Here is a 15,758-nt window from a genome sequence, read left to right as displayed (position 1 = left end):
CAAAGGCTTTAGGCCATATTCTGGGGTTGGACAGGGCCCTTCCAAGCCCCAAGTGTAAATCAGAGCAGCCTCAGGGCTGCTCTAACTTATACTCTGCTTCCACATGCTCCTGCAGGCCCTGGAAAGCAGAGACAGACATAGTGCAGTGCACCAGGGACATCAGTGCATCTACACCAAGTACTGGGAGCAAAGGCCGTACAGAGACAGTGATCCTGCTGCTGCCCATTTTAAAGCCCTTTTATGCTGCTTGAGAGACATAAAAGGCCTTGGCGTAGCCAAGGTGTCAGCCAAATGTCTCACTGTTGTGTGGAGGTATTGTAGGGACCATCACACATACAGCATCACGTCAGCTCAACATCTAGAAACAGACGACTGTGAGCAGGGAACAAAATAAGCATTCTTGGCTTTTGCACATTTAAAACAGATCTCAATATTACTGTAGCACCAGGCGTGTGTGTATCAGTACAGATGCCACAGAGAACAATGTGGGTGTCTGCTTTGCATATCTAGAGCTCTTTCATCTAAGAACCTCAAAGTGCTCTACAAACATTCAGGTATTCAGCCTCATAGTCCCCCCTGATACAGGGAAGCAGTATTCCTATTTTACAGATGAGGAAACTGAGGCAGGGGGAGATCAAATGATATGCCCAAGAGCATACAAGAAGCCTGTGACAGAGATCAGAATCCAGGTCTCTGGACTCCCACATTAACCATAACAGCATCCATTTCCCACTACAAATTGCTGCTGTACCTTTGGAGAAAACAGATCACGGCTTTTTCTTGTACTAGATCTAACCCAGGACTAGAGCACAGGACATGCAACATCAGATGAGACCATTTCTCCATCACATCCAGCATCCTGTCTCCAAAAGTGACCAATATCTGCTGCTTCAAAGGAATGTGATCTCCCCTTCACTCAACGTAATAATGAACCTAGTCAATCATAGGATTGTACAGGGTATGAAAGAAAAGATCCTTCCTGACCCCAGCAGGTGATCACTTAATGTTCAGAAGTCTCAGATTTCATTGTTTTGATGTTAACATCCAAATTAGAGGTCAGAATGTTAGCCAGCATTTTTAACAATTCAATGAAACAACAGGCCTAGTGTGGGGGCTCCTCCTACTCTGTGCTTTCTCCTGTGAAAGGGGGCATGGAATAACTGGACAGCTCAGCTTAATTTTTCCTCAAAGGAGTCATTAAGCAATTGCCCAGCCTGGCGTATTAACTGTTCCAGGGTACGATGAATCTGTATCACTCATGGAAATCTAATTGTGCATCATCATAAGGATAGAGTGTGCTGCTCCGCCTCCTGCTCAGCAGAGGCCCTCACAAAGTCCTGAAGGCAAAGCTTGGCCCCTTGCGTTTATCCCCTTCATTCACTCCCACAATATCATAGTCTTGCATAGTGTGTTCATCCCAAGATGCACCCGTGAGGTTGATGAACAGGACGCTGGGAGGCAGGATCAAAACCACTAAAAGAATTCTGGACTCTCCCCCTGCCTTCCTCCTCTCTCCTCTCCGCCCCACTGTGTTGTTACCATAGACGATAGACCCAGACCCAATTGAGATGCTAATGGCACCACCATGACCTGCGCTCTTCCAGCTGTTACCTTGGAAGCTGCCATCACAGCTGCCGTTGCTGCGACATTCAGTCCCCGCTTCCCAAAGTGCACCAGCGCATCGTAACTCCGATCCTTGGCTTGGACGAGGCAGTCATCAATTTCCTGTCGCACAAGACAAAAAAAGCACAAGAGGGAAGAGTTCAGACCTCCTGCCCTCTCTCTCAAGGGTCACGCCATCATTCATGGAGGCGGGCATCTCCCTCTCTCCCGCCAGCTGGAGAGAGATTTACAGCCAGTACTTGAAAAAGAAAAGAGGATGGCAGGGGAGCAGTAGCTTCCACTGAAACCTCTGGGAGTTGCTTTTATCCTGTGAATGGAACAGAGACAAGCAATCCCAACTCCCACCCAGTCCCCGCTCCCCTAACCTGGAGAAGGCAGTACTTCCAGAAATGACACCCCAGCTACATGCAGTGCAGTTGTGGCCGTGTTGGATCCAGGATATTAGAGAGACAAGGTGGGTGAGGTAATATCTTTTATTGGATCAGCTTCTGTTGGTGAGAGAGACAAGCTTTCAGAACTCTTCTTCAGATCTGGGAAAGGTATTCTGAGAATCACAGCTAAATGGAAGGTGGAACAGATTGGTTAGCATAAGTAGATAGCACATATTGTAATTACAAAGTAATTACCACACACCAAGTAGATTAGCCCGTTAATACCTCTGCAGTCATAGGACAAAAAGAGAAGGTTAGTGGGGGCAAGGCTACACCACAAAAAGTAAGTCAACCTATATCATGTCAATGTATAGCCACCGCAGTAACTGAATCGGCTTTACACATCCACACTACGCTCCTTGTGTCCACGGCGTGCGTCCTGACCAGGAGCGCCTGCACCCATTTAACTGCCAATGTGGGGCATTGTGGGACAGTTTCTGAAAGACAGCAACAGACGATGTAAGCAACGCAGAGTCTACATGGACATAGACTTAAGTGCTACTCTTCTTGCGGAGGTGGAGTTACTATTCAATGTAGTGGACAAGTTACATTGGTAGGAGCTACATTTTATAGAATTGCAGGACTGGAAGGGACCTCGAGAGGTCATCTAGTCCAGTCCCCTGCACTCATGGCAGGACTAAGTATTATCTAGACCTTCCCTGACAGGTGTTTGTCTGACCTGCTCTTAAAGATCTTCAATGATGGAGATTCCACAATCTCCCTGGACAATTTATTCCAGTGCTTAACCACCCTGACAGTTAGGAAGTTTTTCCTAATGTCCAACCTAAACCTCCCTTGCTGCAATTTAAGCTCATTGCTTCTTGTCCTCTCCTCAGAGGTTAAGAACAACAATTTTTCTCCCTTCTCCTTGTGATAACCTTTTAGGTACTTGAAAACTGTTATCATATCCCCTCTCAGTCTTCTCTTCTCCAGACTAAACAAACCCATTTTTTTCAACCTTCCCCCATGGGTCATGTTTTCTCGACCTTTAATCATTTTTGTTGCTCTTCTCTGGACTTCCTCTAATTTGTCCACATCCTTCCTGAAATGTGGGGCCCAGAACGGACACAATACTTCAGTTGAGGCCTAATCAGCACAGAGTAGAGTAGAAGAATTACTTCTTGTGTCTAGCTTACAACACTCCTGCTTATACATCCCAGAGTGATGTTTGCTTTCTTTGCAAAAGTGTTACACTGTTGACTCATATTTAGCTTGTGGTCCACTTGCGGTCCAGATCCTTTTCCGCAGTTCTCCTGTGTATCTACTTTAGTGCAGATGTGTAGTGTAGAGTTAGTTTATGTCGATCTATCTCTGTAGTGTAGATCAGGCCTGAGTTACAGATCGTTGTAATAAACCATAAATTCAATCTGTAACCCACTAACCACCTTTTTTTGTCCTATGACTGCAGAGGTCTTAATGGGCCACTCTACCTTGAGAGGTCCCTTAGAATATGTACTATCTACTTATGCTAACCAATCTGTTCCACCTTCCATTTAGCTGTGATGCTCAGAGTAGCTTTCCCAGACCTGAAAAAGAGCTCTGTGTGGCTCAAAAACTTGCCTCTCTCACCAATAGAAGCTGGTCCAATAGACAATATTACCTCACCCACCTTGTCACCCCAGCTACATTCAGTCAGCATTTCCAACACTATGAAGTTTGTCATGCAAGGAAGAACTATTTTCAGGTTGGTGTTTTCAAAGAAAAAATAATACATGTATCCCACCCTCCTAGGTTCCCCAGTGCCCAGATGTAGGTAAGTTATTCTGAATGAGCTCAGCAGCTGCTGATACAAAAAAAAAAAAAAGATCAAAGAATAAAAATAAATACAAGAAAAAGCAGTGACTCATCTTCTTGAGATGAAAACCGCTGACGCAGCTGACACACAGTAAACACACTAATTCCACTGCTGGGAGCCATCCACTCAGTTAGGGCATGAACATCGATAATTACCTTTTCTTTTGAAGACAGTGTTGGGTGTACAAATTTTCTATACAGGACGCTGGAGCCTTTTGTGTACGGAGACAGCAACCAAGCTACAAAAGCTATTTTCAGTTCATAATAGAATGGAAACCTATGGGAAAACAAATATGACATAGATTCATGTTGACTGCTTCTCTGATGATAATAGAAGCCCGAGGCAGTTAGCAATTGGCAGATTCCTAGCCTAAGCTGGTTTCTGTCTACCTGAGCGTCCTAAGGATCTACCACCCACTTTCCCCCCACATTCACTCACACCCAGACTCTGGCTGAACTCTATACCAAGTTTTCCTGGCAGCCAGGTAGCAGCAACATTATTCAATAGGGACCCTTACAGCCAATTAAGTAACAAGTGGGCAGCCGTGTTAGTCTGGATCTGTAAAAGCAGCAAAGAGTTCTGTGGCACCTTATAGACTAACAAACGTGTTGGAGCTCTAATACGTTTCTTAGTCTATAAGGTGCCACAGAACTCTTTGCTGTATGCACAAAGGGGCCCTGGAGGCTTCCTTTGCAGTGTTCCCAGCCCTCAGAGGCCTGAGGTGCAGAGAGAACACTTCCTATCACACCCATCAGCAGCCAGCAAACCAGCCTCTCTGGCTTTATTTATACACCTTTCGTCTCTCTGCCTTTCTGCAGTTAGATGGCACTTATCACGGAATTGAACCATCATTCCTTTCACATTATGCAGGCATTGTCTCATTGTCTGTGCTTGTACAGGGTGCAGCATAATGGGGTCCAATCCTCCCTGGGGATTTTTGGCACTACTGCAATATCCACAGAATAACAATTACTAATAAGAGATCTTCCCGTTATAACCGCACGTCCTTCCCTTTTGTTTTGCTAGCAGCACCGTGACTTAACACAGAGAATTTTAAAAATCTAACATGTCCTCCACGTTTTCTGCAGTTGGTTTACGTGTCTCATTTCTCTCCATTAAGGGAATGCCTACACTGCAATCATGGGATGTGCGACTGCATCTTATCCAGACATACCCGAACTAGCTTTAATCTTCACTGAGTGACGTCAGAGCAGCACGGGCTGTACAAGCCCGCTTGGAACCATACACAATTACTTGTGTGACTAGCCTGTGCTGTAGCCTGCACTGCTGCATCTTCATCTCTGGAACCCAAACTAGTTGGTTCATATATGAGCTGCAGTCACACCTCCTGGATCAGGCCCAAATGAGTTAAAAAGGACACACTGAACTACCAACATAATTCCTCCTTTTGGGCCAGATTCTGTGTGATGGTGAACTCCCTGAAACTCCCATTGAAAAGAGTGCTCCCTGCAGGTGATCAGCACCTTGGTGAGGTACATGCATAAGGATTAAGGACTTTAAGCCCATTGACATTTCCGGTTTCCATTGGCTTCAATGGGTGTTGGATCAGGCCGTATAAAGAGTGGTCAAAATGTGCCTGAAGTTAGGTACCTATTTAAGTGGCTTCGTCCAAAGCCCACAGGAGTTTCCCTCCATCACTTCAGTGCAAGTGGCCTGATCTGCAGAGGTGATGAGCACCCAAAGCTTCTATTGACCTCAACAACCCAAGTTAACAATGGCCTGTGTTCCTCCTCTTGTAATTCCCTGCATGAGAACAGACTGGGAGGATGCTGCAGGGTGCACAGGCTCAGTCCCTTTGCAAACAAAAAGTGTCACTGTCCTCTGTGCTCCCTATACACCTAAGTATCTATCCCAAAGGAATAGGACAGAGCAGGAACAAATAACACTGCCTGCTATTGGAACCCACCGCTGAGTGTGTGTTACAGACCCCCCTGTGCCCAACCTGAATATCAATCTGCTACAGCCTGAGCTAGAAAACCCTGGATCTTTAACAGCTCATGCTTTTAGCTCTGGAGGTTCCCAGTTCAATTCCCAGTATGTCAGCCAAGAGGGCAGCTCCCTCAACTGGGGCTGCAACAGACTCCTATCCTCTGTGGAGCAGGCACAGAGAGGAACATGTAACACACTGGGTTACCCCAGGGATTAGAAAGTTTTAGAAGGGAAAAAGTTAAAGGGGTTTGTCTTATTCCTGTGTATATCTTCCTCCTCCTTCCTCCCTCCATCTCTTCCTTCTCCTCATCCATTTCTCTCCCCTCTTTCCTTTTTCCCCTCACTCATGTTCCCCTCTCCTTTCTCACACACCCCACCCTTTCCATATGCCTGTCTCCATCCTAACACCTGCACCAGTGCCCACAGCAGAAGAGGCCTGCTGGCTCTGCTATCCTCTGTTGACAGTGACATACCTTCATCAAACTCTGCCCAGTTCAACTGCTTTCTGAGCCCCTGAGCAGTTCCCCTGACATTAGTATTACCCAACCTGTAAATCTGGCAGCGCTAAGAGAGGAAGTGCTGGTCCTCCAAGCAAAACACGCCATGCTCCTGACATTTAACCCCTTGCACAGGAAATGACGCAGCCTTACAATCCTCTCTCTGGAGCTCTGTTCCCTTATAAGCACTTCTGTTTTCCTCCCCATCTCATTACAAACGCCCCACCTCGGTCTGCTGCTCACCAGCAAAGAAAGAGATCTGTGACAGTCTCGGCTGTTGTGAAGAGTGCAAATATGATCCAGTACATCATCCATTTGACCTGTGAAGAGAAATCAGATATTTTATATCTATGCTGCTCTAGGAAGGCACAAATGTACAGTGATGGTATTTTACTCTTCTGTGGTACAGCACCTTTCACCTGAGGATCTCAAAGCTCGTCCCATCCACAACTGCCTGGTGATACTCTTATTGACCAGAAAGCCTCAGAAACTTGTGCAGGTACAGAGAACTTTAGGGCTTTGCCAGGTGTCACCCAGCAAGTTGTTGCATAGGTGTATTCCACAACACAAATCAGAGTCATTCACAAGCCCACATGAAGAAGGAATTTGTCCCTTAGGATTAATCTGACCAAAAGACAAAGTACTATAGTCAGGCGCGCTGCTCGTATTCCACAAGGAGTTTTTGCTGTAGAATTGCTGTCCGACAGAGATAGTGATTTAGACACATAATTGGATAACACTAGACCATACAGATGATGCTGTATAACTTCCCTCTTCATCTGCAAATGCAAGCGTAACCCTGCTATCGTGTTACCTTGTGCTGTAATCCCATCAGATCATGCCCAATAACCAGGGATAGGTTAGGTCAAGATATGGATGGTAGATCACCAAGTGACCTCCAAGTACTGCAGAAAGGAAAAGGTGCTTATGATTTAGTAGCTAGCACTGTTCCTTCTGAATAAGTTCCAGCATATCCAAATTTGCTGACAGGAGGAGCTGTGCTATTGGAGATGTCCTCTCTCAGATGAGCTATGTAACCGACACCCACTCAGTGTGGTGCTCTGTACCCCTTTAGTGGCCAGGGCCATAGAAAGAGGTTGGTGAGCCTGCTGCAGCCGAGGCTCAGAGGTGGGTCTTTTAGCTTAGGCAGCAGAGGCTTGAAACGGATTCGGGGTAACACTCGTTTTTCCTGGGCTGACAAGCCTACCAGCCAACGTACCACCTGCAGCATAGATGGACACAACAGTCTTCTTAATTTCCCATCTTAAACCATACTGCAGTGCTGTTGCATTACACCCAGAGGCAGCTGCATTTCAGCAGTGGTCAGGAAATGTGTTCTCCATCCTCGCAGTGATGAATTTGATACAGATGAATTTTTTTTTAAAAGTTTTCATTGAAAAACTGTAAGGCCGAAAGTTTCTTGGTTATTTGTTTGTTTAGTTTGTTGTGGTTTTTTGGCAACCAAAAATCAAAATGTTTTGACCAGTTGGGCAAACATTCTTTGTTTCACTTAAAATTTTTGCCTGACTGGCTGAAATTTTTCAGTTGACAAAAACAAATCAAATGTTTTTCCAATAGAACATTGTTGAATAGTGACATTTCCCATGGATATTTCCATTTTTTGGTGAAAAATATACTGTGAACAATTTTTTTTGACCAACTCCCCTCAGTACATCTTAGCAACCTCACAGGGGTGCTATTAACTTTAATTAAGCAATATCTGTGAAGCACTTTAAGAGTCATAGATCGTGTCTACACTAAAAAGGTGTACTGCAGTAACTCAACCAGAATAATTAAGAAATTTCACTCCTAGCAGGCCTTGTCCACACTTGGTTTGCTAGTAAAGATATGCCAGGAGGGCTACACTGGCTAATCCCAACCAATACCCTAGTGGAGATGCATCTTATGCCACCAATAATTCTTTTGCCAATATAGTTTACACCAGTTACCCAAACAGAATAAGCTATACTGGCAAAAGTTCATTTTTATCCATATACCAACATCTGCACTAGGACTTTTGCTGGCACCGTTATATCAGTTTGGGAAGCGGGGCGCGATTTCCTCACATTCCTAACTAACATAGCAATGATGGCAAAACTTTTAAGTATAGACCAAGCCCTACAGTGGAAAAAGTATATCAGAGTAAAGGTGCTTTATACTGGTATAACTATTCCCACATGTGAAAGGGAATAGGCTATACTGGTATAAGGTACCTTTATCGATATAACTGCATCCATCCAAGGTAGGGTTGCCGAATTTCTAATTGCAGAAAACTCAACACTCTTGCCTCGCCTCCTGCCTGCCCCTGCCTCAAGACCCCACCCCTGCCCCACCTGTTCTGAGGCCCTGCCCCACCCACTCACTCACTCTCCCCCACCCATGCTCATTTTCACCAGGCTGAGCCAGTGGGTTGGGCTACAGGAGGGGGTGAGGGCTCCAGCTGGGGGTGTGGGATCTGGGGTGTGGCCAGGGATAAGCGGTTTGGGGTTCAGGAGGGGGCTCCGGGCTGGGGCTGAGGGGTTCAGAGTGTGGGAGGGGGGCTCTGGGTTGGGGCAGGGGTTTGGAGTGTGGGAGGGGGCTCCTGCCTGATGCAGAGGGTTAAGGTGTGGAAGAGGATATGGGTTCAGGGGTGGGGATGCGGGCTCTGGTGTGAAGCTGGGGATGATGGCTTTGGGGTGCAGGAGTGGTCCCATGGCTAGGGCCAAGTGGTTTGGAGTGTGGGAGGGGGATCCGAGCTGGGGTGCGAGAGGGGGTGTGGGCTCTGGGGTGGGTCCAGGGATGAGGGATTTGGGGTGCAGGAGGAGGCTCCAGGCTGGGGCAGGGGTATGGGAGGGGGTGAGGGATCTGGGAGGGAGTTCTGAGCTGGGGCAGGGGATTCGGGTGCAGGAAGAGGCTTGGGGTGCAGGCTTTGGGTGGTGCTGACCTCAGGTGGCTCCCAGGATTTGGCAACATCTCCCTCTGGCTCCTAGGCAAAGGAGCAGCCAGTTGACTCCACATGCTGCCCCCACCCACAGGTGCCGCTCCCACTAGCCATGGTTCCCAGCCAATGAGAGCTACGGAGCTGGTGCTTGGGAAAGGGGCAGCGCGTGGAGCCCTCATGGCCACCCCTCCGCCTAGGAGCCGGAGGGACATGCCGGCCACTTCCCGGGACCTATGCAGAGCTGGGCAGGGAGCCTGCCTTACTCCACTGCTTTGCCAACCAGACTTTTAATGGCCTTTTCAGTGGTGCTGACCAGAGTTAGTGCCAACCGGAGCTAGTGCCAGGGTCCCTTTTTGAACAGGTGTTCAAGTCGAAAACCGGACACCTGGCAACCCTAACCCAAGGTCTTATATTGGTTTAACTATATTTGTTAAAGAAAAAGCACACTCCTAACTGACATAACAAAACAACTTCCAAGCGCAGATCAGGCCTTTAGATGAAATGTGTTCTAGAAATGGAGAATACAATTGTTAGCCACTGCTAGGTGATGTTATTTGAACTGCCAGCACGTCAAAAGGGATTTATATAGCTGGAGTTGTGCAGCAGAGTCAGCTCTGCAAATACATTTTGCTTCACATACCTGGCACGTCAGGCAGCCCTCATCTGGTTTACTTATAATGCTCACGACAAGTTAATGTTTTCAGATATAAAGAACTAATCTCACCCAGGGAAATGTTGGACTGGAAGAATATCAAGAGCCTCTCCAAGTCACAGCTTGACACTGTGCTAAGGACACGTTAAGATAATCGTCAGAGCTGTCACCAAGACATGGAAATGGGCTTATCGTCACTGAGCTACTGAGATATTTGAAGAGTAAATACCTGAAGGCTCTTCACTGCTCAGCAGTTTATATAGAGAACAAGATTGTGACAGGCAGTATAGACCCTTTGGGACACAGAGGGGGCCTTTGTGGGTCATGCTTCTCCCACATCCGACTTCCCCTAACAAAAGTTGACAGTGTCAGCCTGACCCATGGGACACTAGGACCCAGAAGCGTTCTTCTAGGAAAAAGGCAGGACAGCTCCACCCATTTGCCAGCCATAAGTCTATATAAAGAGGCCATTCTGCTATGGAGGCTGGCGGCTGCTTTGGAGAGAAAGGGTCTCTGCTTCCTGAAAGATATTCACAATCATGTACTTTTGGTTTGCTAATTCCACTGCAAACCCTGTTTTGAGGGAGCAGCTAAAGGGACAAGGGGCTTCTGAAGAGGCTTTATTTTGTTCTGCTCCCCTACAATAAATAAGCAAAGCAAAACTGTATCTCAGGCATGGGCATCGAGCACCTTTTGAGATCAGCCATACAAGCACAATTATGCCACCATATGTAGGCATAAGCAGAGCTCGGAACAGAATCCAGCTCTCCTAACTTTCAGTCTAGGGCCCTATGCACCAGCCTACACGTCAGACTTCCCCCAGCCCCGGTTCACAGACTCACCTGGAATCAGGCAGCAACTTTAAAATCTAATGATCAGAGACCATAAAACATAGCACAGGAGAAAAAAAAATTACTTACATATTCTTTAATATCCTTTGATTTTACAGCTTTGTAAGAATAATACGCAGGGTAAAGAGTGCCAAATATAATCCTGAAAGAAAAAAAAGAAATGGAGAATCTTGATTTCCTGCCATAGGGAAATATTTTTTCCTTCTGTTAACTGCATTTCTTGCACCTGTAGAAAGCGTTAGTAGGTTCTGATCTAGGACTCCAATATACCATGCACTGCGTTCCACAGTATAGGGCTGATCCTGCCCCATTGAGGTCAGTGACAATTTTGCCATTGATTTACATGGAGTGGGATTAGGGCCAAGATTGTTTTCCTTCTTTTGTAACTGTCACTTTGAGGCTGCATTACATTTAATAGGCACCTCCCCCGATGAAAAGTATCAAAAAGAGTGACACATCGGCATTAAAACAAGTCAGAAAAACAAACCTCCAGGAAAAGGTAAATGTAATTTTAAAATAATCTGCCAGGACACAGCAAAGAAGGTTTATTAGTTGTTTTCAGAGATGAGACAAAGTGTGAACCATTTATTTGAAATCCCCAAACCCTGCCCTACCCCCACCCCAAGAAAATTTAAGAGGGGAAGAGGGACAAAATGGCACTCAGATTACACCTGGTTTTGCTTTGACAATATTAGGGCCCAATCCTGTACTCAGATCAGGGCAGGAGGAATCCTGCATGGCCCTGTTGACTCCAACTCTAAAGCCCCTCTAGTTTTCTGTGTCTGAAAGAGACACGACCAGGTTCAAAGTCATAGAACTGTAAAAAAGAATCCTGAAGCTACTACTAGCGCCTTGGAATTTAAAAAGTGAGGGAGTGTTTAAAAATCTCCTTTCCTCTTCGCTATTTGTGCTGCTTGTTCTCTTTGATCATTTCTTTAAATGTAGACCCTGAAAACAGGCTAATCATTTCCACTTTCTTCCAGACAGGTTTTAGTCAATTTCCCCTGCAATTGCAGGATACCGAAATGTTTGGATTGAAAATTGAGCAGGGGAATGTTTATTGGCTTTAAAAAAAAAAATACATGTTTCCACTGAACTTTTTCTTAATTTAATGTAAACATTGCCATTGTTCTTAAGTATCAGAGGGGTAGCCGTGTAAGTCTGGATCTGTAAAAGCAGCAAAGAGTCCTGTGGCACCTTATAGACTAACTTATGTATTGGAGCATGAGCTTTCGTGGGTGCCCATCCATCCGACGAAGTGGGTATTCACCCACGAAAGCTCATGCTCCAATACGTCTGTTAGTCTATAAGGTGCCACAGGACATTATTCTTAGGGTTTATCAAAGCTCATTGTTTCAAAACCTAAACTTAGAGCCATATTAATCCGATATTATTCTTTCCATTTTGCCAGTTATGTTCCGCTGCCAAGGAACTTAATTACATTTATGTCCAATTCATGGATGATATATTAAAAATGTACTCTCCTCCATGCAGCTCGCAATTGTCCCTCTCTGAGCTGTCCTCAGGAAAGCATTTGTAAAACAACAGAGTGAGATTGCACACTATCTTGATTTGCAAAGCACCGCACTAGCACAATTTGCTGGATATTCATCATGCCTACTGTAGCGTAATTTAACAAAACCCAAAGCATAATGCAGACTTCAGAAAAGCAGCCACTGAGTGAGGAGCTAAGTGTTTTGCAGACGTTTCACGCTGGCTTCAGAAAGAGCTGCTGGAAACTGGGAGCGCTGGATCTATTTCGTACATCAGAGATGTGCTGTACGTAGGGATTAGATAATATGCCCACAGAGAAGATTCTGGGAAAACACATTCATTGTTCTCCCTTGAAATATCTTAACAAACAACAGTGCTGTTTAAGGCAGGGGAGACACACAGACAATGGTCTTGATCCTACTCTCATTGAAGCTAAACAGCAAACTTTCCACTGACATCAGTGAAGATAATGCTAAAAGAGGCAGAGTTTCTCTGCACAGCTCAGAAAAACAATCATGCACATGAATGATTTTTCCCTCTACCTCATTTATAAAAGTTCCTCATTTCTGTCCCAATCCATTTCCTTCCCTCCCTGAGCTGGTTGCTATCACACACTCTTGTTTCCTGCAGAGATTCCAACATCTGATGATTTATATTTGCTTCCTCAGTTTATGCCAAGAACAGAAACTAACTTGGTCTTAGAGGCAAGTGAGTTTACAGAATCTCTGGAACACAGTTATATATGGCAAATACTTGGAAAGTTTCCTGTGGAGGAAGAGAAGCCCTTACTCTTTTGTTTACCTAAAGTATACAGCATAATTAATAGGCTGATGCGCCTTCCCTGTGGGGGTTATGTAACAAACTTCTGATTTTCCTGACCGTACAGAGGGGTGTGTATCATCCAGGCAGTTGTGGTTTAATAGACTAAGCCCTGAGGTAGGAGACTTAGTCCTAGTCCTGCTAACTTGGTGTGTGACCTGGAGCAACTCACTTAACCTCTTTGTGCCTCAGTCTCCCTATCTATAAAATGGGCGGTGGGGCTCTGGCTTCAGCCCCAGGTGGCGGGCCTCAGGCTCCAGCTTCAGCCCTGGACGGCAGGGCTCAGGGAGGGAGCGCCACTTCCATCCCCAGACTCACCTCAGCCTGTCTGGGTTGGCCGGAGGGGAACTGGAGTGCAACAAAAAATTGCAGCATTGCTGCAGAAGACAGCTCTTCTCCCGCTGCTAGCAGAAGGAGTTGCCTCACAACCACTGAACTCCATGAGCTGGCAGCAGCTAGCCAAGGAGACACACCACTGCTTTGCCCTGCTACATCAGCACTTCAGGGAGCAGAGCCAAATGGACAGTAGAAATCTGCCACGCGTCGCCTTTGGTTGGGGTTCTGCCGGCTTGTCTATTTAAGTTTAAGGGCCCCTGGGTAAAAACAAGGTTGAGAACCACTGCTCTAGCCCATCCAAAATGGAACAACTAAAATCACCTCTCGCCCGTCTCTCAAACCAATGTCACTCACCCATTCAAATCCTTCCACTGGCTCCCCTCTGGCCTGCCAAGTCAAGTCTGAGAGTCTCATCTTTGCCTTCAAGTGTCTGAATAATACTGCTCCTGCCTACATCCCTATTCCGGGGTCTTACGCCGTCCCATCTCTTCCCACTGACGACAGTCTTGCTGTTTTCTTATCCCACTTTTTCTTTGTGCCTTCATCCATGCTGCACCAGGCTCCCATGCTATCTTCATTCAAATTCTTCCCAAATGTCTACTCTGCCCACAAAACCCTCATTCCCTTTATGTATCACCATCTCAATTCTAAAAATAAAATAAAACTGCTCACCACCACCCCTGCAAAAAAACAAAACACCACAACTCTGGTATCTTCTTCTTTTGAGTCCCCCAATGTGGCTCTTGTGTGACCTTTTAGCCTTGGAGTGGGAAATGAACTGCCCAAAACACAAAGGCCTAAAAGTCTTGTACAGGCCACCATCTTCACTGCCAAGCTAGAAATTGAATTGGGGAGCGCCAGAGACAGACATATGAGCGGCTATAGCTTGAGCTATAGACAAGGGTCTCTACCTGGAGCTGTAAGAGACTCGCAGCTTCACTGAACTGGGCCCAGACTGGGGGCTTGTGACACCCTCACCAATAAGTCGCATCAGCTCGCTCTCAGCACTGAACAGAATCATGTAGCAGTTAGTATATTATTCTGACATATCACTGGGGTCTAAATTAATTATAACCACTTAGCAAAAAGGTGTGGGAAAACTGCGCACAGCTCAGTGAAGACCTCTGCTTATTGTGGGCATAAACTTAAGCAAAATGTCAGGGTACCTCAGGAATGGGATGGAGAATAATCCTGATAATATTACAGCGCCATTATACAAGTCAATGGCAGGCTCTGAGCTGGGACACCATGTTCTCTTCTGGCCACTCTCTCTCTCTCTCTCTCAGAAAAGGATATCATGAAAAGTGAAGGGGACAGGAGAAGGGTAATGAAAATACTGAGCAGCACACGGAAATAGTTCCAGGTGAAGAGAGGTTGAAGTGATTGGGATTGTTTATTTTAGAGAGGAGACAAATAGAGTGGCCAGGAGAGGGATGTAAGAACTAACAGAGGATCTAGAGAAGGTAAATCAGACACCTACCCCCCTGCTCCTAAATACCAGGACCAGAGAACGTTCAATCAAACTGAAAGAACACGTTTTAAATCCACACAAGGAAATACTTTTTTGCACAGCAAACAATTAACCTGTTGAACTCACTGAAGTAAGACATCATTGAGGTCAAGAGCATAAGAACGTTCAAAACATTGTTTATATATCCAGTTACATTAGATAGGATTTTTTAAAAAACCTTTGTGAGTCAGGTCAACCATTAACTAACCAGGGAGAAGAAGAAACTGCCCATTATGACATTTCATGCACCTTCCTCTGAAGCAGATGATAGCAGCCTCTGTTTGGCTCAGGATACTGGACTAAAGGGACCAGAAGTCTGATTCAACGTGCAGTTTCTAAATTCTTGATAATACACACCCCTGAAGGACACTGGCCTGTCCCACACCCAATTCTCAGTCAGGCCCTTCAAACAAAAACCTCACAAAGAACACAAAATAAAGCTATTCTCCAACTAGCACTGGGCTGTAGGAATCCAGAGACCTTTTGTTCCACGCTGCTCCAGGACAAGCCACAGGATTCACCTCCTTCCTACAGTTTTTCTTCTTCCAAGTGAGCTGAGCTCTCTCAGCCCTTTATAGACATCACCTGACTCCTTTTCAGCTGGGTCTGATAATCAAACAGGACTGGCTGGCCACAAGCCTTTTGAGGAACAGACAACCCCATAGTGAGGGAGCCAGCATCAGAGCTGGGATTAGAATTCAGGACAGCCTCATTCCATATGCTAAACGCTAAACCACTAGACATTGCTGGCTCCCTGACTAAGGTCCTGGTCCTACAAACACAGATGTGCACAGAGTTACTCACATACCCAACCTAGTATTCACTGAAGTCAATGGAGAAACCCACTGACTTCAATGGGCATTGGACCAGACTCATCAGC

The 15,758-nt window shown here is 45.9% G+C and overlaps 1 protein-coding gene across 4 annotated transcripts in view; it reads right to left on the bottom strand.

Moving 5' to 3' along the window:
* Nucleotides 1-15,758, bottom strand: part of REEP1 (receptor accessory protein 1) — a 104,457-nt gene that overhangs the window by 51,236 nt on the left and 37,463 nt on the right. For 3 of the 4 annotated variants that reach the window (XM_030564615.1, XM_030564618.1, XM_030564617.1), the window contains exons 2-5: nt 10,789-10,861; nt 6,540-6,616; nt 4,005-4,125; nt 1,612-1,725 (exon numbers count right to left, since the gene is read on the bottom strand). In XM_030564615.1, the coding sequence (XP_030420475.1) occupies nt 1,612-1,725; nt 4,005-4,125; nt 6,540-6,616; nt 10,789-10,861 (385 nt within the window). The remainder of the gene's footprint in view (nt 1-1,611; nt 1,726-4,004; nt 4,126-6,539; nt 6,617-10,788; nt 10,862-15,758) is intronic. The other variant, XM_030564616.1, reaches the window with a different exon arrangement.

This window comes from Gopherus evgoodei, chromosome 5 (assembly GCF_007399415.2).
Source record: "Gopherus evgoodei ecotype Sinaloan lineage chromosome 5, rGopEvg1_v1.p, whole genome shotgun sequence".
Classification (NCBI taxonomy): Eukaryota; Metazoa; Chordata; order Testudines; family Testudinidae; genus Gopherus; species Gopherus evgoodei.
Note: the sequence above shows the minus strand (reverse complement) of the source record. Positions and strands in the feature narration are given on the sequence as shown.